This window comes from Herpailurus yagouaroundi, unplaced genomic scaffold (assembly GCF_014898765.1).
Source record: "Herpailurus yagouaroundi ecotype Mexico unplaced genomic scaffold, PumYag 77, whole genome shotgun sequence".
Classification (NCBI taxonomy): Eukaryota; Metazoa; Chordata; class Mammalia; order Carnivora; family Felidae; genus Herpailurus; species Herpailurus yagouaroundi.
Genome location: NW_024412388.1, coordinates 41,339,400 through 41,363,755, shown reverse-complemented (window position 1 = coordinate 41,363,755; position 24,356 = coordinate 41,339,400). Strand labels below are relative to the sequence as shown.

At 35.3% G+C, this 24,356-nt stretch overlaps 1 protein-coding gene across 2 annotated transcripts in view; it reads left to right on the top strand.

Annotated features, from left to right (window-relative positions):
- EPS15 (epidermal growth factor receptor pathway substrate 15) overlaps nt 1-24,356 on the top strand; it is a 154,967-nt gene that overhangs the window by 95,981 nt on the left and 34,630 nt on the right. For both annotated transcript variants that reach the window (XM_040470197.1, XM_040470196.1), the window contains exons 13-19: nt 1,432-1,504; nt 11,944-12,105; nt 12,517-12,714; nt 19,000-19,203; nt 21,017-21,133; nt 21,361-21,451; nt 24,088-24,123. In XM_040470197.1, coding sequence (XP_040326131.1) covers nt 1,432-1,504; nt 11,944-12,105; nt 12,517-12,714; nt 19,000-19,203; nt 21,017-21,133; nt 21,361-21,451; nt 24,088-24,123 — 881 coding nt within the window. The remainder of the gene's footprint in view (nt 1-1,431; nt 1,505-11,943; nt 12,106-12,516; nt 12,715-18,999; nt 19,204-21,016; nt 21,134-21,360; nt 21,452-24,087; nt 24,124-24,356) is intronic.

The following is a 24,356-nucleotide window of genomic DNA, read 5'->3' as shown; positions in this document are numbered from 1 at the left end:
GAACAGGCTGCCACAATGATTTGCATGGTAAGGGACTGTTTAAAATCTCCACAACATCGTGACCCACATTGTGAACCATCTGACAAGCGGTTAGTGAGCCATCTCAAGTGTTTGAAAGTAACAGTATACAAACAGCTTTTATTCTTGTGCTTTTTTTTCTCCCTCACAAATCTTAGGAACATTGTGCCTGTATTTCCAAAAGAGTTGATTTTTTCTGCGTTTAAAATAATCACCTCAAATAGGTCAGAAATATAAATGTAGCATTAATATTGACCCTTAGGTATCCCCTCTGGTATAATTTTCCCACTCTTCTTTATGCTACAGCTTAATGGAGCCTGAGCTTACATTTGGGTGATGTCTGGGATGAAACTGAAATACAGTCCTGAAGCTCTAAGGAGAAACTCTGTAGTACTAGTCTGGAGGACTTAGTGAATGCCTCCTCCCTTCTTCATGTGGCCTTCTTTTACCTTTGCACCCACCCCAAAAATGTATTGCTTCAGAATTCTATGGATTTCTCTCTCACTTTGTAGAAAAGAAAAGAAAAAATGAAGGGAGCAAGTCCTTGTGTGTGTGTGATTTCAGTACCAACAGGCAGTTAAACTTATTACATCAAAAGAAATAGCTTTATAGTAATTCTGAATCTAAGGTTGTTTAAGACTGATTCATTAGAAATCTAGCTCTGATGGAAGCATATGAGAATTTAGATAATGGTATTTCAAAGTAGAAGTGGATCCTGGTATGTTTGATCTGAAGAATATAGAAAGAGATAAATGCTCATATGACTCTTTTTTTTACTTCGTATACGTTGTTTTATGTATTTGATCAGTTGGAATTGATTAGTGGTCCTAAAATAGCTTTTTTAAGCAGAGCAGTATTTCATAGAGCAAATGGCCTGTGTATTGACAGTCTTTTCCATTTTCTCTATGTTGTTTCATTCTAAAATTGGTACACACCAGTGATTTAAGGGGAAATTAACACTTCAATAAATGTCCTTTTCCTTAATATTGTTGGCTATTTCTATTAGCCATTTTCATTTGATTTGACGGTGGTACTTAAGGGTTAAGCTTACAGAGCTGATGCAACCCCTCCTTTTTTTCACCAGCGGTTTTCATTGGACATTATTTCCATAGCAACAGTGAGATCAGTGAAACCTGAGTGTTTCATTGATTATTTTTCTCCTCTTCCTTTTTTAATCTATTCTCTTTTCACCACATTTTAGTGAGAAAGCATTTTTTTTTTTTTTACAAACAGAGCTCATATTGATTTCTATTCCATAAATAATTAAAAGAGGGTGGAAAAATCTGCCCTTCGCTTAAAAATTGAATGTTTCACTATGTATTTAAAAAGCGATTCAGGATTAGGAGGATGGATAACCATACCGGCTGTAGCTGATGTTCTCAAATATTCTTGCATTGTTTGCTGGTCTTCTAGGGAAAAGAATAATGTGGAGCAGGACCTTAAGGAGAAAGAAGATACTATTAAACAGAGGACAAGCGAGGTTCAGGTAAATGATCTGTAAAATTGAGTATTCTATTTCTGATTTAGGATTCATTTTAAATGTATAGGGTCATTTACTATGTGATGGTTGTGGTATTGATGAGTAGGTCTAGGGAAAACCTGTTATTTATGTAATATAAATATTTGCCTTTTGCAAAATGATTCTTTTTCTCTGAATTCTGGCCTATAAAGATTACACTGCGATGAGAAAGCAGTATTTTTCAGCATAAATTTCTAGTATTGAAAGTATTTTTAAGATAATATTTGCCTACATATTATATTATTAAAGGTAAGTTTGAATGACTTACGATGTAAATATTATTACACCAATAAAATTAAATGAGTGAGATTGTCATTATCACCACCATCATCATCAAAACGCAAATTGGTTTTTATGAATGTGAAATTTTGTTAGCTAGGAGACCTAGTATTTTTAAAGGGCTGTTTCTCATAATACTGGTAGGATGGGAACTGAAACAATTTAAAATAGCATTTTGTAAGTTAATTAGCCAGGGTATCTTAAACTTTAGCATAAAGAGATTTAATTCATTTTCACTAAGTGCTGTGTTAAGTAGCTTCATTTTACAAATAGAAAAGAAAATAAAACCTCAATTTTTGATTAAGAAATGGTACAAAAAGGGGTATTTCAAACATTAAAAATATAGAAAATTTGGCAGTGTTGCATTTAGAGCAGTAAACAATGCATGTGACCACTGTTTCTTGAATGCTATACCAGGACATACAGGAGGTTGGACATAGAAGCACTGTTATCAGTTGCCAGTAAGAGAGCTCATGGATGGGCCTTTTAAAACATGTTACTTATATGTTGGATTTCTCTGCTTGTGCTGATAGTTTACAATGGATGAAAGCTCTAAATTAGTAGATCCATTGTTTTGTTTTGATGTAGGACATACACCAGAGATTGTCTATCAGATGGACTATGCCTGGGTGGGAAGAATGTTTTACTGAGATATTGAGGAAGAAGCCAAAGAGACTTCTTGTTACAAGTTTGTTATTTTATTAGATTACTACGTTTACTATATATATGGAAATTTTCCTAAAGGTGATGGAAAAGTCAAGAGATCATTACTAATATATTTCCCTTTGTGGTACTGAAATGAGGGGTGGTTACTTCAATTATGTTATTTTTGTGCAGTTTTTGAGCTTCTTAGGAAATGCAAAAGAGTCACAGACTTTAAGCAGTTCTTGCTGAAAATAACTTAAGAATAGAAGATAAAATAATCTATGTTTCCTCAATCTGAAGAGATAGATATAGTTACTGATATAATACTGGACAGCTTCTAAATTTAGCCAGATGGTATTTCAAAGTACAAAGGTTTTTGCAGTAGGCAATATCTTGTTATTAGTGTACATCTACTTGTTGGTTTTTCCCTACTGCGTCTTTTAAAGAGGTGAGTTTTTAAAAGGCTGGTTTGGAACAACACTAGAATTTATATTGTTCCTTTTAGGCTAAGTGGGCTATCCTTGAATATTTGATTTCTTACCACTTGAGAGGTTTTGTTATCAGTCAAAATTTCTTCATGATTTCTTTGTTCTTTTTCACTTAGAAATTATGGTAAGGTATATGTTAAATCGTAAGCTTTGCTAAATCCAAAATGTCTTATTGGCAGGAGTCTAAATTATTTAATTTTTCTGATCAGGTGCTGTAAATAAAAGGCATCTTGGAGCATGCTTAGTCAGATGAAGTTGTAATGTTTGAACATAATTTCATTGAAAAAAGAACATTGGATTAAAGCTTTATGTTAGATTTATTATTCATTCCACCCCTAAACAGGTATCTGTATGTATGGTACATACATGGTAATGAAACACTAAATTAAGAATGACATGGATAAATGACATCTACATGTAATTAAAACTTTTCATTTTAGTGATTATTTTCAATTTTCTGAAGCACAAGACAGCTTACAAGAACTGATAATTAGTAGATTTCATTGTCTGTTGGTTAACTCTGATTTATACATTAATGAAGCACAGACTAAGGAATAAGATGGATAATTAAAATCTGTAAGTAATCCCAAGTCCTAGTGCTTTATTTTCTAATTTCTCTGGCAAAAGGCAATTAACTAGAGTTATTAATTAATAGCAAAATTAAAGAACTTCACTGCTTTCTTTTTTTAAAAAATTTTTAATGTTTATTTATTTTAGAGAGAGAGAAACAGAGCATGAGTGGGGGAGGGGCAGAGAGAGAGGGAGACACAGAATCTGAAGCAGGCTCCAGGCTCTGAGCTGTCAGCACAGAGCCTCGTGGACTGTGAGATCGTGACCTGAGCCTTAGTCGGACACTTAACCAACTGAGCCCCCCAGGTGCCCCTGAACTTCCCTGCTTTCTGATCCCACTTTCTAATGTAGGCACTAATGAGAAATGTCAAAATGAAGATATCAGGAGGAAAGTAAGGGAATTTTGACCTATCAGTGAATGTCTGCCCAATCCAAACTTGATTGCTTTTCTCCATATTTATAAAGTCATAGATAGTAATTATATGAGCTCATATCTCAAGCACAGAAACCAAATTTACATGTGACCAAAGTGCCAAAAGACTAGTTCTTTTTTGTTTTGCAGCTCTGTAGTCTTCCTAATACAGGTAAATTATAAAATCTGCTATGTAATTAATTTATAAATTTTTGTTTCCTGTCTATAGTCCTATGAACTACCATCTTGAAAACTTTCAGCTCAAGATTTTTTTCTTGAAAACCAAAGCAGCAATTAACTTCAAATTTTATTTCCTGAAATGATCACTGTTAACACATATGATAAACCAGCAGTCTTTCTAGTTTTTATCAAGTTCTAGGGAGAAATTAGACCCAAAGTAACCCAATGGGAAAAAGTTATAAAAGTCCATTCTATCTTAAATGTATATGGTTTGGGCTTTTGTTTGTTTGTTAAGGGGAGAAAGCAGACCCACATTCTTTCCTACCTTAAACTGCCTACATACAATTTTATTAAAATTTTTTCTTCTAAGTAAACAAATTAGGAATGCCCTGTCATGTGTGCTTTCTTCAGTGTTGCATAGAAGTTTGTAGGAATAACCTGGTATCAGACAAACTTGAATTCAGTTTTTGATTCTGGCTCTTCGTAGGTTTGTAAGTAAGTAATTTAATCACTACATATTAGTTTTCTATTCTGTAACATGGGATAATAAAAATACCAAACACTTAAAGTTGCTGTAGGAATAAAATGAAATGATGCAGTTACGGGGCCTCACAGAGTGATTGGTACCAGGTAAAATTTCAGTAAATGTTCTGATTAGTAGTAGTATTCTATACCCTACTGTCATCTCCTTATTATCTATCCCTCCTTTATTGTCAAGCTCTTCCTCCTCTGACTCCTATCTTTATTTAGGGCTATCTGCACACAGGACTCACCAATTTGAAAATACCTTGTTTTTGTTTTTTTGTTTTTTTCCGCTATTGCTGCCACTTTAGGTACCAACCTGGTTTCATTCCTTTCCTTTCCTTCCCTTCCTTCCTTCTTTCCTTCCTTCCTTCCTTCCTTCCTTCCTTCCTTCCTTCCTTCCTTCCTTCCTTCCTTCCTTCCTTTTCTTTGTGTGGCCATTTTCCCCCTCTTTCTAGCCTTTCAGTAATCCTGTTTAGTATGCTGTTTACCTGTACCAGTGTGCTTTAATTTTTCTTCCCAGAACTGAGAATAATCATATGACCCAATCTATTGGCCTTTCCTGCATTGGTTCCTGCTTTCTTGAATTGTGCTGTCCGAGATATTCTCCTGCCTCACTGACCTTTTGCTTTCTGTTGCCTTTGCAGAGATTGACTGATACATATGCTCTCCCCTTGTTTCCTTCCTTTTCCATGCCGCCTATCATCCATATGCTGGTGACTCCCAAATATTTATCAAGCTCTCTGCTCTCCAGCTTCACATCTCCAGTTAGACATTTTGGTGTTTATCATTTTGAAGTCAGTGTGTCTGAAATGAGTCTCATTTTGTTGAAAAAAAAAATTGGCTTCAATTTTAGACTCTCCTATTTCTATCAGTGTTTTCTTTCTCATTATTGCCACCCTTATTACCTAACATCTGAAATTTTGAAGTCAGATCATAAGTGCTCTTCCTGCCCATCTTCTTGCTTTTCTTCCTAAACCAATTTTAGTATCATGACTCTCAGATGTGAAAATCTTTGCTGCCCACTGCCGTGGTTAATGATCAGAGGATGTCGTATCTCATGGGTATATTGGAGGTAGAAAAAAAAAGATGAGATACAAATCCTCCTCCTGCACTACTTGGTTTTTTTGTTTTTTGTTTTTGTTTTTTTATTGTCTGCCTCTAAACTATGTGCCTTACATATTCTCTTATTTCCACACTTACATCTTTTGTTGTGGTGATCTAGAATGTTCCCTATCTCCCTGCTTATGTGAATTCTGCCTGTGCCTTAAAGCCCAGCTCAAATCCCACCACTTGTCTAAATAAAACTTTTCCTTCTCTGTCCCTTAGTCTACATCAGTATTTCCTTGTCGGAACTCCCAGAGGAGTGTGTATTCACTTTTTATGGTATGTCCGGTATGTTACCTTATTATGCTAGTGTAGTGTGTATGATTCAGTATCTTCCAGCCTCTCTTGTAAACTCCTTAAGCTAAGAAATTGTACCTTGGAACAAATCTTTCAGTATAGTTGGTAATGTATTATTAGATAGAGATAAATTTAAGAAAGCTGTTGACAAAAGAAACGAATAAACTTCAGTTTTATGCATAAAATTTAAAAATAGGACAAGACACACCCAGAAATCATAGAAAGGATTGGGAGCATGGTAGGTATCAAACAGTCAGACTTTTCTATAGAGTTCATACTTGTTTATGCTATTCTCATGCAAAAGAAGCTCCCACTTAGTTATACTTTATCAATAAAGGTTCAGTAATTGATAGTAATTGTCCATTTTTCTTCATTTTAATCACTTAGTTTTTTTTTTTTTCTTAGATGAAGAGGAAGGACTTATTTTGGGTGGAAGTAAAATTAGATACATGAGCTCAACATTCTTTTCCTAGCGATAATGCTCTTAGAACATGCTGGGAAGCATATGATTGGGAAATAAAGGCAGGCTGTTGATGAGGTTTCTAACACCCACCTACTTTAATAGACTGCCTTTCTGTTCTTTGACCTAAACGTCTTGCTCTACAGTTGATAACTTTTTTTTATATTAAGAATACTCCTGGGGCACCTGAATGGCTCAGTTGGTTAAGCGTCCAACTCTTGATTTTGGCTCAGGTCATGATCTCATGCACGGTTCATGAGTTTGAGCCCCACAGTGCTATAAGCACAGAGCCTGTTTGGGATTTTCTCTCTCTCCCTTGCTTTCTGCCCCTCCCCTGCTTGCGTGCGCACGCTCTCTCTCTCGGTGGCTCAGTCGGTTAAGTGTCCTACTCTTGATTTCGGCTCAGGTCATGATCTCACAGCCTGTGAGTTCAAGTCCCATATTGGCTCTGCACTGACAGTGCGGAGCCTGGTTGGGATTCTCTCTCTCTGTCCCTCCCCGCTTATATGTGTGTGGGGTGTGTGTGTGTGGGTGTGTGTGCGTCCACACTTTCTCTCTCTCTTTGTCTCTCTCTCAAAATAAAAAATAAAATAAAATAAAATAAAATAAAATAAAATAAAATAAAAAAGAATATTCCTGGGGTGCCTGGGTGGCTCAGTTGGTTAGGAATCCAACTCTTGATTTTGGCTCAGGTCATGATCTCACAATTTGTGGGATCGAGCCCTGTGTAAGGCTCCGTAAGGACAGCATGGGGCCTGCTTGGGATCCTCTGTCTCCCTGTCTCTTTCCCTCTCTCTCCCTCTCTCTCTCAAAATAAATAAATAAACTTAAAAAAGAATACTCCTATAACTTCCATTTTGAAAATTAGGCCAACATAATGAATGTACCTGATTATTTCTAGTTTTGGATTAGTCTATAGAATTTTTAAAAGCAATTCAATAGCATTTTTATAAGATTTCCAAAATATGTAAAATTCCCCCTGTTCTCTTTAATAATTCTTCTTCAGGTATAGATATTCTAGTATAAATACATGTCTGTATATATGCTTTGGGGTTTTTAAGTAAGTGTTTTATTCATAAGTTAGTGCTTTGTTTATATTTTGCTCTATTTTATATGAAACAGATGCAAAAGTATTCATGTTGTTAACACTTTGTAGGTTGGTTTGTTTGTTTGTTTATTTATTTTTAAGATTTTTCTTTATTTATTTTGAGAGAGAAAGCACCAGCAGGGAGGGGGAGAGAGAGAGGAGAGAGCAAGAATCCCAAACAGGCTCCACACTGCCAGCAGGGAGCCTGATGTGGGACTCTAACTCACAAATCCTGAGATCATGACCTGAGCTGAAGACAGACACTTAACCGACTGAGCCACCCAGGTGCCCCAATACTTCTTAGGTTAATACTGAAGTTACTTCTTCAGTTGTGCAACTGACTTGAGTTGCTAAAATGAATTGTTTTAGTCTTTTAATATAGCAAAGAGTTTTTATTTATTTGTTTAAATTCTCTTTTCACTACCTTTGCAGCACTTCATGGGATATAGAAGGATGGGAATGAGTTTATCATTTTCAGTACCTTGTGTGATTTCTAGAAAACAGGACATTTTCCTTGAAAGTTCTTTTTAAATAAAGCCAAGATACCTTCCCTGATGAGGAACCTTTGATGTGACTGCTTTGGTATTTTTCTAAAACAAACCTTGGCACTGTGTTACTGTAGTTTTGTTCACTCCATTCTTGCCATTCTCTGATTGCTGCTATTCTCCTTTCTTCTGTTGATGGAACAGATAGGCAAGTAGAGCATGATCACGGAAAGTAGAGCATAACTAGGAAGGCTTCTGCAAATGTCTTTAGTCACTTACTTCATGGGATGGCATTTGATAGTGCTGAGGTTGTGCACAGAGGATTTTCCCAAAGGGCTACCCTAAAGTTAAGAGTCAGTTATCCTAGTTTAGTGGAAGATAGTGTTTGTTAGGAGAGCCTGCCACTGCCCTGGTCGAGGATGAGGTGGGGATTTGGAGGGGTGAGGGGTGGGTAAGGATCCTTGGGAGATGTGTATCTGTTACCTTCACTTAGTCTCAGGGTAAGCAAATCTATACCAAAATAAGATAGCCAAGGTTATCTGGATACTGATGTTGATGTGGAAATTGTATTGCAGTGGTGGTAGCCTTACAAGTAATTTTGCAGTGAAATTTGATTCTTATTCTTGTAGTGTGTATATTTGCATCTGTTCATTTTGCTTTTGTGCAAATTAATCATTTTAAATCTGCTTACTGAAAAAGTAGATGCTTTTGTGTATGAGCTAGTGTTGGAATTTTTTAAGAGATCTTTTATCATACTTAGAAATAGACATGGAGAAACATTAATTATAATTAGTTTTGATGTGGACATCTATCCAGCTTAGATACTAATGTGAGGTATTTTCTCAGTAACCTTTCCCCTGGAGGTCTATACTTTTATGTTACTAAGTGGCTTTTTACTGCAGCTAAGAAGTGAGGCTGGGAAATTTAAGTGACTTTGTTTGCTCCGTGGAAGAGAAAGGTCAAGAATGAATAAATATTATATTGGCTTGTTTATTCCCTTTCCTCTTGCATAAATTTGTCTTCTAAGGGTGTATTCAAACTGGCTCACTAAAAATACTAGTTTTGAAAAATAGTTCAGTTTATTAAAGGAAACCAGTATTAATCCTACTATTGGTAGCTTTTACATAAAAATTCAGTCACATCTGAATATTTTTTTTTAACGTTTATTTATTTTTGAGACAGAGAGAGACAGAGTATGAATGGGGGAGGGTCAGAGAGAGGGAGACACAGAATCTGAAACAGGCTCCAGGCCCTGAGCTGTCAGCACAGAGCCTGACGCGGGGCTCAAACTCACGGACCGTGAGATTGTGACCTGAGCCGAAGTCGTTTGCTCAACCGACTGAGCCACCCAGGCGCCCCTACATCTGAATATTTTTATACTGGTGTGAAACCACCAGAGGTATATGATACTTAAACTGCAAACTTGACATTTTTGGATTATGAAAGTAATATTGGTCCATAATTTATAAAATATAGAAAAATATAAAAAGAAAAAAACTCTACAATTTCAGCAAGAGAGAGACATTGTTAACATTTTGCTGTATTTTTAATGAATATACATAAATGGTTTTATATTTATTTGTGATTATACTGTACATGCCTTTGTATTTAGCTTTTAAAAATTAACATTAGGTCCTAGACATTTTCTTACATTACATGACCCTTTTAAGGTAAATTTTGTTTTTAATTAGATTCATAATAAAAGTAGAGACATCAAAATTATATCTATTTATAACATCTAGGTATTATTAGAAATGAAGTCCAAGATTTGGTGTGGGTGGGGGGTGAGGGGGGAGGCAGGAGGTTGAGAGAGGTTGGGAAGTTAGAGTGTTTGAGGATGGGAATAGGTAACAGATATTTTTTCCTTTTCCCACCCCTGAACATTTTTAATTAAGGGGAAAAGGAAAAAAGATTTTTCCACAGGATTCTTAAAAAATGCTTTTTAGGCCAGCATATCATTATATATAAACTATATAATAATAACTTTATAACCAAAGTAAGGTATTTATGATGGATTATATTCTCAAACCAGTAAAATTACTTTAGAGCTGCAGGTGGCATTTAAAAAATATTTTATAATTGACTTATAAGAAATTTTCAATCCACTGTAGTTTTTCAAGTTACTGTGTTAAAGTGAAGCTGCCTTCCTGAAGAGTAAGCATATAGGGGCACCTGGGTGGCTCAGGTGGTGGAGCATCCCACTCTTACTTTTGACTCAGGTCATGATCTGACAGTTTGTGGGATTGAGCCCCATTTTGGCTCCAGGATGATCATGGAACCTGTTCGAGATTCTCCCATTCTCTCCCTCTGCCCCTCTCCCGAACTTGCGTACTCTCTCTCTCTTAAAAAAAAAAAGAGTACATAATATTATGTAAAAAAGCACAAATATAAATGCTTAAAAATGTAAGAAAGGTATATGCTACAGTAAAATGCTAAAGCAGTAAAGATTATTTCCATATACAGTAATGGAGATTTTAAATGTCAGATCAATCTTGGTCTATAGACTATAAAAATATTGAACCAGTACAGAAACTTAGGTGGTATTCTAACAAAAACCATTTATTAGGTCAGTTTGAGGCTACTATTAATATTTACTTATAGTTTAAATACAGGGTGAAGCTTTTCACAGCATGTTAAAAGAACATAAAATCCTTTCTATCAACCTCAGGCACATTTTCCAATAGTTTCTCCCAGGTACTAGAAACTTTGTGATAGTTACAAATCATTGTTTAATTAATCATCTGGAATGTGCTAGCATTATACTAGATTGTGGAACCTCAAAGAAAGGTGAGACATTGGTTTTGTCCTTCAGCAGCTTATTATTTAGAGGTAACTATAATACAGTGTAGTAAGTGTGGTAATAGAGGTTAGGTACAAACTGCTGTAGGAACATAAGTAAAGGAAGCTCAAGGTGAGTCCGAGGAGATTAAATTTGACTGGGCTTTGAAGAATGAATAGTGTTTCCAGATAACCATGGTATGGAAGGGCACTCAAGGAAGAAGAAATGGCTTAGGCAAAAGGCACAGGGACATTGAAGTATATTGTGTCTTGGAGAAAGAAGATGGTGTATTGAGGCTGGGGCACTGGTGAATATAAGGAAAAGAGGGTAGTAGAAGAGAAAGGATAACGTGGGGCCCAGAATTAAAGGTTCTAATGTACCTTGCAGGCAGTTTTACTTTATCCCACAGATAAGAGGGAGCCATTATGTATTTTATAGCAGAGTAACTAAAGAACTCTTCTTTACAATGAATTGTTTTCTTAAGAAAGTTGGACATTTGTAATAGGAAGAAACAAAGGCAGAAAAATAAAGCATGAGTCAAGGAAAGGACAATGAAAACTATCATGTATTTATTGAGGGCCAATGCCAGGTGCATATCTAAAACAATATCTTCATTTTGAGTATGGTTCAGTTAATAGTATAGGCAAGGTTAAAAATTTAGGCATGAAAAAATATTAGGCATTCTGGGAAATTAATGATAAAATACTAGTGGAGCTTACCATTACGAATCTATGATCACATAGACTCATGGAATTTACGCACAAGAAGAGTTTCATGATCATCTATTGTGTTAGCCCTTTTAAAGGAACTTTTTAAAGAAAGCAGCATGATAGTAGTTGCACTTTTAGATTAATCAGTTGGTTGAGAAAATATAAGTAAAAATCAGTTATTAAAAGCATTGTTCAATGTTTTATTTAATCACCGAAGCATCTACCTCAAGTAAAGACCGTATTTAAAGCTAGGATTCCTCCAATCCACCAACATAATATGCTGAATTAGATGAGACTTTATTTTCCCTTAAGGTAATCTTTTAAAAATTGTTAACCTTCCCCTCTCTCCAAAGATAATAAATATGTTAATTTTCTTGTATTTCAGGATCTTCAAGATGAAGTTCAAAGGGAGAATACTAATCTGCAAAAATTACAGGCCCAGAAACAGCAAGTACAGGAACTCCTTGATGGACTGGATGAGCAGAAATCCCAGCTGGAGGAGCAACTGAAGGAAGTTAGAAAGAAATGCGCTGAGGAGGCCCAGCTGGTAAAGTGGCCATTTGCTGCTGTCTGTATCCATACCTTGGTTGCTTTTCCTGGTGTAAGATGGGAACATGCTTTGCTTATTATTGTTGTTGCTGTTGTTGTTAGGTGGCAATCTAATCAACAGTTGGGGCACATGAAGGAGTTGGAGCACTGTTCATCCGGAAATTACAGGCCCTCTTTAGGGGAAAGAAGGCCCTTAATGTACTACTTTTCTAAATTTTAGCTGGAAGTATGGTACCTATACCTTCAAGTTCCCTCTATTCATCCCCTAATTGCCCTTTTCTACCAAAAATATAAACTTCAAAAAACACCACAATAGTAAACTAAACAAATAAACATATTTGCATTATGGAACATTTTAATGACATCTCTTTTTTATCTCTCTTTCTTCTCATTCACTTCCATGTGATAGATCTCATCCCTGAAAGCTGAATTGACTAGTCAAGAATCACAGATCTCCACTTACGAGGAAGAGCTGGCCAAAGCTAGGGAGGAGCTGAGTCGCTTACAGCAAGAAACGGCAGAATTGGAGGAGAGTGTGGAGTCAGGGAAGGCTCAGCTCGGACCTCTTCAGCAGCACCTCCAAGATTCACAACAGGAAATCAGTTCAGTAAGTCTTTGTGACAGCGAGAAACATGCTCAAACGGGGCCTCACCATATCCTCTTAGTGAATAATACTTGTGTTCCTTTACCCTCTGCCTAGTTTTTCATTTTTCATTCATTTTTTACAAATGGGTTTCTTGTTGCCTGTCATAAATTAAGACTGTTATACATCGTGTATCTGATTATTATCATTGGAGTCCTGGTTAAGAGTATGGGTTTTGTAGTTACATGGTTTAGGTTTAAGTGCTGTCTCTGCCACTTAACTGTGTGAATTACCTTAGTATCAGATTCCTTATCTTTACAATTAGAAAATTAACAGTACTTCTACCTTTTAGGTCTGTTGTAAGGATTAAATGCAATGTAAAGGTTTAAATAACTGTGAGACATTTTAGCGTAGTGTTTGGTACATAAATGCTTGCTAACTGTTGCTTATTTTTGTAAATAACAAAATTTACAAAATTGGGATTCTGATCTTAAAACCAGTTTTGCTCATTTGGAGACCTTTATTTTTTTTATTAGAAAATTGTTCCTTGTATAGATAAACGTGCCATGTTGTGTGAGTCCAGAGTATAGACCTTTTGCTTTGTTTTTTTCTGGGCTTCCCTATGTGGAAAATAATATGTTGTAGAACGGTAGTAAGATGGTTAGTTAGGAGCAGAGAGATCATGTAGCTCATTCCTTTCATTTTGAATTTGAACCAACTAAAGCCAAGGAACATTAAGCAACTCACCTATGGTTACATAGCCTTTAAAAAGGAGCCACAGCCTAGAATCCAGATCTTCTAACATGTAGTCCAGTGTTCTCAGTTAATTATTATGTATAATGAAGCCCTACCCTTAATATATTTCCTTCCCCTCTCTTGTAGGTGAATACCTACTCACTCATCTTGCAAGACATAGCTTACTTCTTATTTCTTTATAGCATTTTCTGAACCCTGCCTTTATTGGACTCTACTTCTGTTACGGCATTCGTAACATTTTCCCCTAAATATTTGTTTCTGTGTCTGTCTCCCCAAGCAGACTGAGCTTTTTGGTCTAGAAACTTACACATTTTTTTCTCTCATCATTTAGCGTAGTTCTTATCCCAGTATAGGTACTCAATATACAAGTAACCCAAAAGAATGCTATCCTAGTGAGACTGCTACCAACTGAATGAATATTCTTTAAAATAATTTTCTTCTTTGAGTTTTTTTTTAAAATTGGTTTTTTGAGGTATAATTTACATACCATAAAATTCACAGCTTTTAAGGGTACATATAATTCAGTGATTTTCAGTAAATTTAGAATTGTTCAAACATCACAATCCAGTTTTAGAACATCTCTATCACTCCTAAAAGATCCCTTGTGCCCATCTGTGTGAGTCCCCACTTCTACCCCTAAGTAATTACTAATCTGCTTTCTATTTCTATAGATTTGCCTTTTTGAGCACTTCATGTAGATGAAATCAAACACTGTGCAGCCTTTTTCATGTGGTTTCCTTCACACGCATAATGTTTTTGAGGCTCATCTGTGTTGTAGCATGTATCAACATTTATTTCATTGTGTATTTATAAAGTATTTTGTTTATCTATTCACTGATTAATGGGCATTTGGATTCTTTCTGCTTTTTGGCTATTATGAATAATGCTGCTATGAACATTTGCATACAATTCTTCATATGGACATGTGTTTTCCTTTCTCTTGGATATGGAATAGTTGGTTATATTGTGAAGTTCTGTTTAAATTTTTTTTTTTAATTTTTTTCTTTTTTTTTTTTTTTTTAACTTTAGGAGCACCTGGGTGGCTCAGTTGGTTAAGTGTCCGACTTTGGCTCAGGGCATGATCTCGCAGATCATAAGTTCGAGCCCCACATTGGGCTCTGTGCTGATGGCTCAGAGCCTGGAGCCTGCTTCAGATTCTGTGACTCCTTCTCTCTCTGTCCCTCCCCACTTGGGCTCTGTCTCTCTCAAAAACAAATAAACATTAAAAAAATTTTTTTTAAACTTTAAATTGCCAAACTGTTTTCCAAAGTCACTGTACCATTTCACATTCCCACTAGCAATATATGAGGGTTCCAGTTTCTCCACAATGTTAACAACACTTTATTGCCTACCTAACTGATTATAATTGTTCTAGTGTGTGTGAAGTGGTGTCCCATAGTTTCTAATTTGCATTTTTCTAATGACTAGTGATGTTAAGCATCTTTTCATGTGCTTATTAGCCATTCGTAAATCCTCTTGGATGAAATGTCTGTGTAAGTCTTTTGACCATTTTAAAAAATTGGATTGTCTATTATGAAATTACAAGCATTTAAAAAAATATATTTTGGATATAGGTTCTTTATCAGATATTTGATTGGCAAATAATTTCTCCCCATATCTTGCTTGTCTTTTCATTTTCTTTGAGGTTTTTGAAAGGAGACTTTTTTCAAAGGAAGGAACATAAATGAGAAAAGTAGAAAGGACTCTGGATATTATAAATTATTACCGAGAAAATAAAAACAGTATTTATGAGCAAGGAAAATAATCTCAGCAAAATATTCTACCAAGTGTACCAGAAGATATTTGGGATCTATGGAAGGAATTATATCCTTGCATCTGATCTCCAAACCTTAAAAACAAACATACCAGGGCACCTGTCTGGCGCAGTCAGTAGAGCATGGGACTCTTGATCTTGGGGTCATAAGTTCAAGCCCCATGTTGGGTGTAGAGTTTACTTAAAAAATAAAAGTAATTTAAAAATAAATAAAAAAGGAAAGAACAAACATAGCAATTTCTTACATTTGACTGAGTGACTTGTGTCTTTCCCACGAAGGGCAGTATTTTCCCATGGGTCTATAAAAATGAAAATCCAGTTGTAAATTTTCCTGAGGTTTTAATTGCCCTCTAAAGCCAGACAGCTTTTCTGGTAAAAGGAATAATTGAAGAAAAATGTTCTGATTTGCTGAATTTTCATCTTCTTACCTTGTATTTATGGTAAGAAAAAGCAAAGAACCTCTGGCTTTAAGTCTATGTATATTACTTACATGATATATACTATTTTAATCCATGTGTTTCTGGCATTCTGATAGAGCTTGTGTTAGTTGTGTGATTTTTTTTCTCTATATCCTCTAAGTTTATGCAGAGACTAAGGAAGAAGAGAGTTGCGTGAGAGAGCGAGACATGGGAAAGCCTAGTTTTGTTCAAGATTTTATTGTCTCAGAAGTAATTATAAGGAATAAATGTCCTACATAGAACTCTTTGATTGGCAAGTATTTCCACATACTGCTTCATCTATATGATAGGTATTTAAGGTTTGAAATTTTTTTTATTTATTCATTCATTCATTTATTTTTAAGTTTTTTATTTAAGTCACTTCTACACCCAACATGGGGCTCGAACTCACAACCCTGAGATCAAGAGTCACATGCTTTTCCAACTGAGCTAGTTAAGTACCCCAAGGTTTTAAATTTTAGACTGTAAAGGTGTAGTGGGTATTGAAATTTATTTAATGGTCATGATAAAATTCTTTTAAAAAATGAAATAAAGCAAGAGTGTCCTGAAGCATTCAAAGCTTTTGAGTCTTTGGTGCTGCTAATCACTGAGGTGTTCATTATTTCAGACTCCATGAAGCCGACCCAACTTGACATCCACTGATAACTGGAAGCGAATAAATGTCATCTTATCGCTCCTCAAATGCTTGCAGTCTGATGTGTTAAAATAATTTTGTGAGCTTTAGGAGGTTCAGTCAGGAACAAGAAAAAAGTCAGAAATGGGAAAATATAGAGGAGATATTGGGCAGCTCTGAAGCAGATGGACAAGGGGAGAGCTGTGCCTCTGGTCCCCACAGAAAATATCTCCCTGGCCTGTATAGTCAGTGATTGTGCCCAACTCAGTGAGAAACACTACCTTACCCATAAACATAAAATTGTTTTATCCAAATAGCATCAAATTGTTTTATACATGCACATTTGTTCTCCTCATATACATTGCAAGTATTTAATGTATAAAAGATCAAATTAACTGTTGTTAATAATGGAGCACTACACTATGTACATTTGTAAAAATAGAAAGTGAGAAGTCTGATAATTCTATCTCCTGGAGAAAAACAATGTTTGCAGTATGGTATCGTTTTAGAATTCTGTCTGCACATGGATGCACCTGTCTTTGTGTGCCTGTGCATTCATATATATACTTATACCGGTTGTTTTTGTTTAGAAAAAATAAAGACATACTTTGTATTTGAAAAAATGAATACAAATAAAAATGAAATAAGACAGAATAGGAAACATCAGGGTGCATTACATGGCATAAGGATAAGTACTATCATGAAATTTTTTCACAATTGTATGTGTATGTATGTGTGTGTGCATGTGTGTAAATTATTTATGTGGATCAGTGTATCTATATATATGTGTTTATGTACATGCATATTCAAATAAATACATGTATATTTACTGGGTTAGGGTGTAAAATCTATTTCTTTCTATGGATTAAAGTAAAAAAATATTTATAAGCCACAACTCAATAGCACTAGGAATATACAAGGCATATGCTATGTGTTACAAATGTGTAGTATTTTGGATTGTTAGTTTAAATTCTCAATACAGTACAGTTTGGTAGATACATATGCTTACTGATAACCCACTGTTTAAATTTATAAACACAATACTTGTGTCCATTCAGTGAACATAAAAGCACTTACGGTGTACATCATTGTGCTAGATGTTGGACATACAAAGTTGATGGCAAAAGTTGTGGTCCCTGCCCAAAAAGAGATCAAGGTCTTTAACTTTTTAAATATGGAATGAATTAGTGGAAAAGAAATAGGAAAATTTAATTGGTATAATAGTGAGAAATGCAGTGTGCTAGGCACTTTATACTCAATGTCCACTGTTTACACAGACCTTTACATTTTACAGAGTTTTTTCAAAAATTTCTGCTTCACTTAATCATCTGTGGAGATAGTTCTTACTTTATGGGTTAAGAAATGGAAGTTTGGAGACTAAACTTTGACTAAGAGAGTTGAAGGTGATAGAACTTGATTGACATCTGTCTCCCAGTCCAAAATAGTGTTCCTTTCTCAGCTGATGACCCTGAAAAGACCTTTGGTAAATTACAGATACCAAAATGAGCAACTTAAAAACCTTATGCAGAAAATAAGGTTAGGGGAATTGAGACTTGATTTATGAAATGCTAATAGGTAATTTTTATGATTCCTAAAACAAAACAAAACCACACAACATGCTAATAAATAAAGGGAATTCCAATGTAGCGTAAAAAATATATTTTATGAAAAATGGGCACTATTCAGTAAAATTCCATTCATTACTTCTTTTCACTAGAAACATATTTTTTTAATGTTTTTAATGTTTATTTATATCTGAAGGAGAGAGATACAGAGCATGAGTGGGGAGGGGCAGAGAGAGAGGGAGACACAGAATCTGAAGCAGGCTCCAGGCTCCAAGCTGTCAGCACAGAGCCCAATGCGGGGCTTGAACTCACAAACCATGAGAGCATGACCTAAGCCAAAGTTGGACACACAACTGTCTGAACCATCCAGGCACCCCAACTAGAAACATATTTTGATTCTGACCTCTCTTCAGTTTCTTTGAGATGTTTGTTAATTTATTTTTCTTTATTATAGTTGTTGGTATCAATAAGCATTTTTTTCCTGCTTCTGGTTCCAATCTTTTTCTTTCAATACTGAATATTACAGCTTATTGAATTCTGCCTCTGTGTCCCCCTATTGTCCCAGAAATATAAAGTCACTTGGATACTGAAATCCAAAATACTTTGTCCTTTATTTAACATGTTTAGAATAGCTTAGATTTAGAGACCATTCCTAGGACTCTAGCCCATTAATAAATAATTCCAGAGCATAGGACAGTAGTTCATTTTACCTTCGTCTTCACTCCTTTCCTTCCCAATAGGAGTGTAGATGGCTCCAAACCCTTGTGTGCTCTCCCTCAACTTCCTTTATTTCTCCCAAGCTTCATCACAAAATCTTCTCTTGCTCTCTTACTTTGCTATCTTTTTCCCAATACCCTGACATTTTCCCCAATTATACCTAAAGGACACCAAAATGCAGATATTTGAATCAAAATTCTTGAAACTTTCAAAAGATGCACAAAAGCAAATCCATATATACTGGAATTTCAGGAGAACTCTCTAGGATGGATTACTGAAATCTCTCTAAGTCATACTGCATCCCCAGAGGATTCTCCTTAATGGAAGCAAATTTATCTTTGACTCAGTCTAAGGGTATAGCTATTTCTCTGTTGTGAGTCTTTCTAGTAATAAATTCTGTTTTGTATTTCTACTTTGTGTTGACAGATGCAGATGAAACTGATGGAGATGAAAGAGCTGGAAAACCATAATAATCAGTTAAATTGGTGCAGTAGCCCACACAGCATTCTTGTAAATGGTGCTACAGATTATTGCAGCCTCAGCACCAGCAGCAGTGAAACAGCTAACCTTAATGAGCATGCTGAAGGCCAAGGCAACCTGGAGTCTGAGCCCATACACCAGGAATCTCCAGTGAGTCTAATAGTTACATAACCTCCATAATCAACTTCAGAAGAAGAAAAGTTTTTGTTCACATCATACTTAATATAAATATGTGGCCTTGCCTCATCTAAAGACAGTTGAATTTTTTTTTTCCCTCTAAGAGGCAGACAGTAGGTATTGATTCAACAGTTCTAACAGTTTTAATTAGTGTAAAATATAATTTCAATCAATTAATTATAAAGTGTGTTTTCAAAACAGTTCTATAGATAGCAACTGTATAAAACATTTTTTAAGTACTCTCACCCGATGCTGAAAGTAATTCTTTATTTCATAATGTTGAGGACATTTATTTACCAGCTGTTTAGAGAGCACCAGCTATGTGCAGCAGTGCTGCTGTATTATGTGTGAGAGCTGCAGACACAAAAGACTTTAGCCCTGCCTTTAAGTAGCATACAGTTTAGTAGTGTTACACTGTGTTAAAGGGCTGTGATAAAGGAAGCACAGGATATTTAGGAAGGACAGCTTGGAGGGGGCTCAAGATTTTGTAGAGAAAGGTATACAGGTGAGCTTCAGAGTAAGAAGGGTTAAGTAAGGAAGAAGGTGCTATGTTCATGGCAGAGAAAACAGCATTTGCATAGGTATGAGATGGGAGAAAACATGCCTCATGGGGTCACAAGTTCTTGAAGGCCATCTTGTGATGGTGGGGAGAGTATTGATAGGAGATGAGGCTTTCTTATAGTGGCTACCTGCATTACCTCTTTCTTAAAATGGAGATGTCTGCACCCCATTCCAAACTTGCTGAACTAGAGTTTCTGGAATGGTGCCAGGTACATATATTTTTACAAAAAAAATTCCACAAGTGATTATGATGTGTACCTGGATAAAAATGACCACTTTTAGGTTACAAAGGGCTAGAGAGTAAGAAATTTGGATTCATCTTGAAGCATTGGGTGATTTATTTTATTGCACTGGGTAGCCACTGAAGAATTATAAGCAAGAAGTGACATGATTGTATTTACCTTTTAGAAAATGTAGAAAATGGATTCAGGAGTGGGACTGGACACATAGATTTGTTAAGAAACTATCGGAATGGTCTGTGTGATACTGTTTTAGCCTAAACTTAAGCAGTAATTGGAGGAATGATGATGAGAAGAATACAAGCTTGAGAAATATAAAAGATATAAAATTAACAAACTGATTTTTATTTAGGCATTGCAATCTTGGATTCATTATATAATATTCTTTTAAGTACAAAAGGCAGATTACTCGGTTATCCTTCAAAAACATAGGGTGATATGAATTGGAGATTTCTGCCACTTCTTAAGCCCTTTTACCTACTGGTCAAAATCCAGAAAGCAATGGGAAACCACTGAAGAAAGTTTAACCAGAAGGGTCATGATCAGACTCACATTTTAGATCTATTATTTTGGCTACTATAAGAAGGATTGATTGGAAGGGCACATATTGGAAGCAGGAAGTCATTTGGAAGGTTTTTACAGTGAGCTGGAGACCAGAATGATGATACTATAAATGGATGATAGTGACAGTGAGGATGGAAAGGAATGGATTTGAGAAGAAGGTAGGGGGTTGACTCAGCAAGACTTGGAAGCTAGCTGGGGGATGACCGAAGGGAAGTAGTTAAGGATGACCTGAAGTTTTCTGGCCTGATTGACTTCGATACTTGATGATACCATATTCCTAAGAAAGCTTTTAAGAGAACTCATTTAATGAATATGTTCTGCTTGTCTTTTGTATTTTTTAGTATATTTTGGTTATCCCTTGTTAGTTTCCTATGACAAATAGAAAATACATTGTTAGTCCATGTAACATTAATATTTTGTAGGCAAGAAGTAGTCCTGAAATACTGCCTTCTGGTGTGACTGATGACAACGAAGCGGTGACTACAGCTGTTAGTGAGAAAGTTTGTTCTGAATTTAATAGTGACAGACAGTCAAAAGAGGTAAAAAATAATTTTATATGTAAGTGTTCTTTTACTGGTTTTTCTGGATGGGTTATATACTGTTTTAGGCTAAGGAAAGAAAAATGTGTTAAGTGAACTTTATGACTATAGAAATATTTGTTATATTACCTTTCATTGATTTTTCATAGCATGTTATTATATTTTAAAATGTTACATCTTAAAACTGGTTCCTAAAACAATATTTTTTAATTTAAAATTATTTTTAGGGAGATCCATTTAATGTAGAATCAAGTTCACTGCCTGATCCAGTTGCAGATACAAACTTGGATTTTTTCCAGTCTGATCCTTTTATTGGCAGTAAGTACTCTTATTTTTATATTATGGGTTTACCAGAAAAAAAGGCTTTTTAATATATAAACTGTATAAGAATTTCATATATAAATTATATAAGAATTAGTTTTGAGAGCCTACTTATTACAACAAAAATAGAGAGGAGTAGAGATGTGATATGTTTGTACTTGCTGTATTTGTCCTCTTCAGGCAACTAACTTGTGGGACTAAGCCACTGATTATGTCTTACGAGCCTCTGATTAAGAGCATTTTTCTTCTTCAGAATAAGAATCAAAAGAAAGAGATATTATGGACCAGGAGAAGAGATTAGGTACTCTTAAGTCAACCAGCAATTTTTACTACTAAAGTGCCCACACCGTGCTTTTAAAACAGTGGAATCTATAGCAATTAGAAGCCTGATCCCTGCTCTTAAGGTGCCTAATGTGTTATTGAAGAAATAAATATAAGTTTAATAATTTAAAATACCTTATATTAATGTAAACTGTGTTATATACCACTGTGTCAAAGCTCTTTTTGCAATTTATTTCCAAATCAGTTTGTGAAACTGATAGGTCAGTTTACAACAGTTTTATTTTTATTTATTATTACTTTTTAAGTTTATTTATTTATTTAGAGAAAGAGGGGCAAGGAGGGACAGAGAGGGGGAGAAAGGATCCCAAGCAGGCTCCCCACTGTAAGTGCAGAGCCCAACATGGGGTCCAATCCCACAAACCATGAGATCATGGCCTGAGCCAAAATCAAGTTGGACGCCCAACCGACTGAGCCACCCAGGCCCCCTAAGTTTTTATTTCAAATCCAATTAGTTAATATACAGTGTAATATTAGTTTCAGGTGTAGAATTTAGTGATTCATCACTTATGTACAACACCTGGTGCTCATCACAAGTACCCTCCTTAGTCCCCATCACCTATTTAACCTATCCCCCTAACTACCTCCCCTCTGGTAACCATCAGTTTGTCCTCTATAGTTAAGAGTCTTTTTCTTGGTTGGCCTCTCATTGTTTTCCCCTATAATAGTTTGTTTTGTTTCTTAAATTCCACATATGAGTGAAATCATATGGTGTTGGTCTTTCTTTGACTTATTTTGCACTCTCTTGTTCCATCCACATTGTTGCAAATGGCAAGATTTCATTCTTTTTGATGGCTGAATAATATCCATGATACATATACATACATACCACACCTTTACACATCCATCAGTCGATGGACATTTGGGCTGTTTCCCTAGTTTGGCTATTGTAGATATTGCTGCTGTAAACATCGGGGTACATGTACCCATTTGAATTACTATTTTTGTATTCTTTGAGTAAAGTTCTTTTTTTTTTTAATTTTTTGAGGAACCTCCATACTGCTTTCCAGAGTGGCTTCATCAGTTTGCATTCCCACCATCAGTGCAAGAGGCTTCCCCTTTCTCCACATCCTCGCCAACACCTGTTTCTTGTGTTTTTACTTGTAGCCATTCTGACAGGTGTGAGGAGATAACGCCTTGTAGTTTTGATTTATATTTCCCTGATCATGAGTGATGTTGAGCATCTTCCATGTGTCTCTTAGCCAGGTGTATGTCTTCTTTGGAAAAATGTCTATTCATGTGTTCTTCCCACTCTTTAATTGGATTATTTTTGGGGGGTGTTGAATTTTATAAGTTCTTTATAGATTGTGGATACAACCCTTCATCAGATATGTCATTTACAAGTATCTTTTGTGGAGCATATTTCTATGTCCTTATGGGCCATTTGTCTACCTTCTTTGGAGAAATTTTATTCAAATAATTTGCCCATTTTTTATTGTTTCTCTTTTTATTGTTGACTTCTAAGTGTTCTTCACATATTCTGAATACAAGTCCCTTATCAGATATATAATTTGCAAATACTTTCTTGTATTTTGCATTGTCTTAATTTTGATTAAGTCCTACTTATCTGTATTTTCTTTCATCACTTGTGCTTTTGATGTCATATCTAAGATCCAAAGTCATTAAGATTTACTCTTAAGTTTTCTTCTAAGAGTTTTATAGTTTTAGCTGTTACATTCAGTCTTTGATCTATTTTTAGTTAATTTTGGTGTATGGTATGAGATAGGGGTCCAACTTTATTCTTTTGCATGTGGCTGTCCAGTTGTCCCAGCATCATTTGTTGAAAAGACTGTTTTCTCCGTGGAATTTTCTTGGCACTCTTGTCAAATAACAAATGACCATAAATGTAAGGGTTTGTTTCTGGACTCTTTAGTTCTAGAAGAATTATTTTTTACTTCAGTGAAGCTTAGTGTCTTTGTTTCTGAACTGGTGATGATAATACCCATCCAGTACTCTTGTGAAGAGTAGAGAATTTTGTTAGTAAAATTATTGCTGTTGTGCCTGTCTTTTCCCTTCTGTCTGTAACTTCAACTTGTGATCAAGAGTTAAGTATAATTGACTCCAGTTAAAATTAGCCTCTTTTATGAGGTATGTTAATGTTCTGCCTTTACTCTTTATTATTTTGAGTGTTTCCTAAAGGTGAATGGCATTTAGTGTTTTATCTACTTTGAGGTGGGGTTAATGAAACAGACTTTGCTTTAACAAAATTTGCTTTTGTTTAAAGTTACTTTTAAGTAATGATGTCACACAGTAAATATTGTTATTGTGATTCCTACTTATTTATTTTATCACAGGTGATCCTTTTAAGGATGATCCTTTTGGGAAAATTGGTGAGTGTATTATTGAGGTCCAACTTAGCTGTAATTTGATTCTACTTGATTATAAACTTATGTTGTATTTAGAAATGAGAGATCAAAGTTAGGTAGTTATAGTAAGTGGGCTTCTTTTTTATTCAATTTTTAAACGGTTATAAGGCCCCACTAAGATATTGTAGGTGCCTGGCATTTTTAGAAAGAAAGTGGTAGATGCTTGTGAATTTGCTTAATGAACTGTTAGCATTACT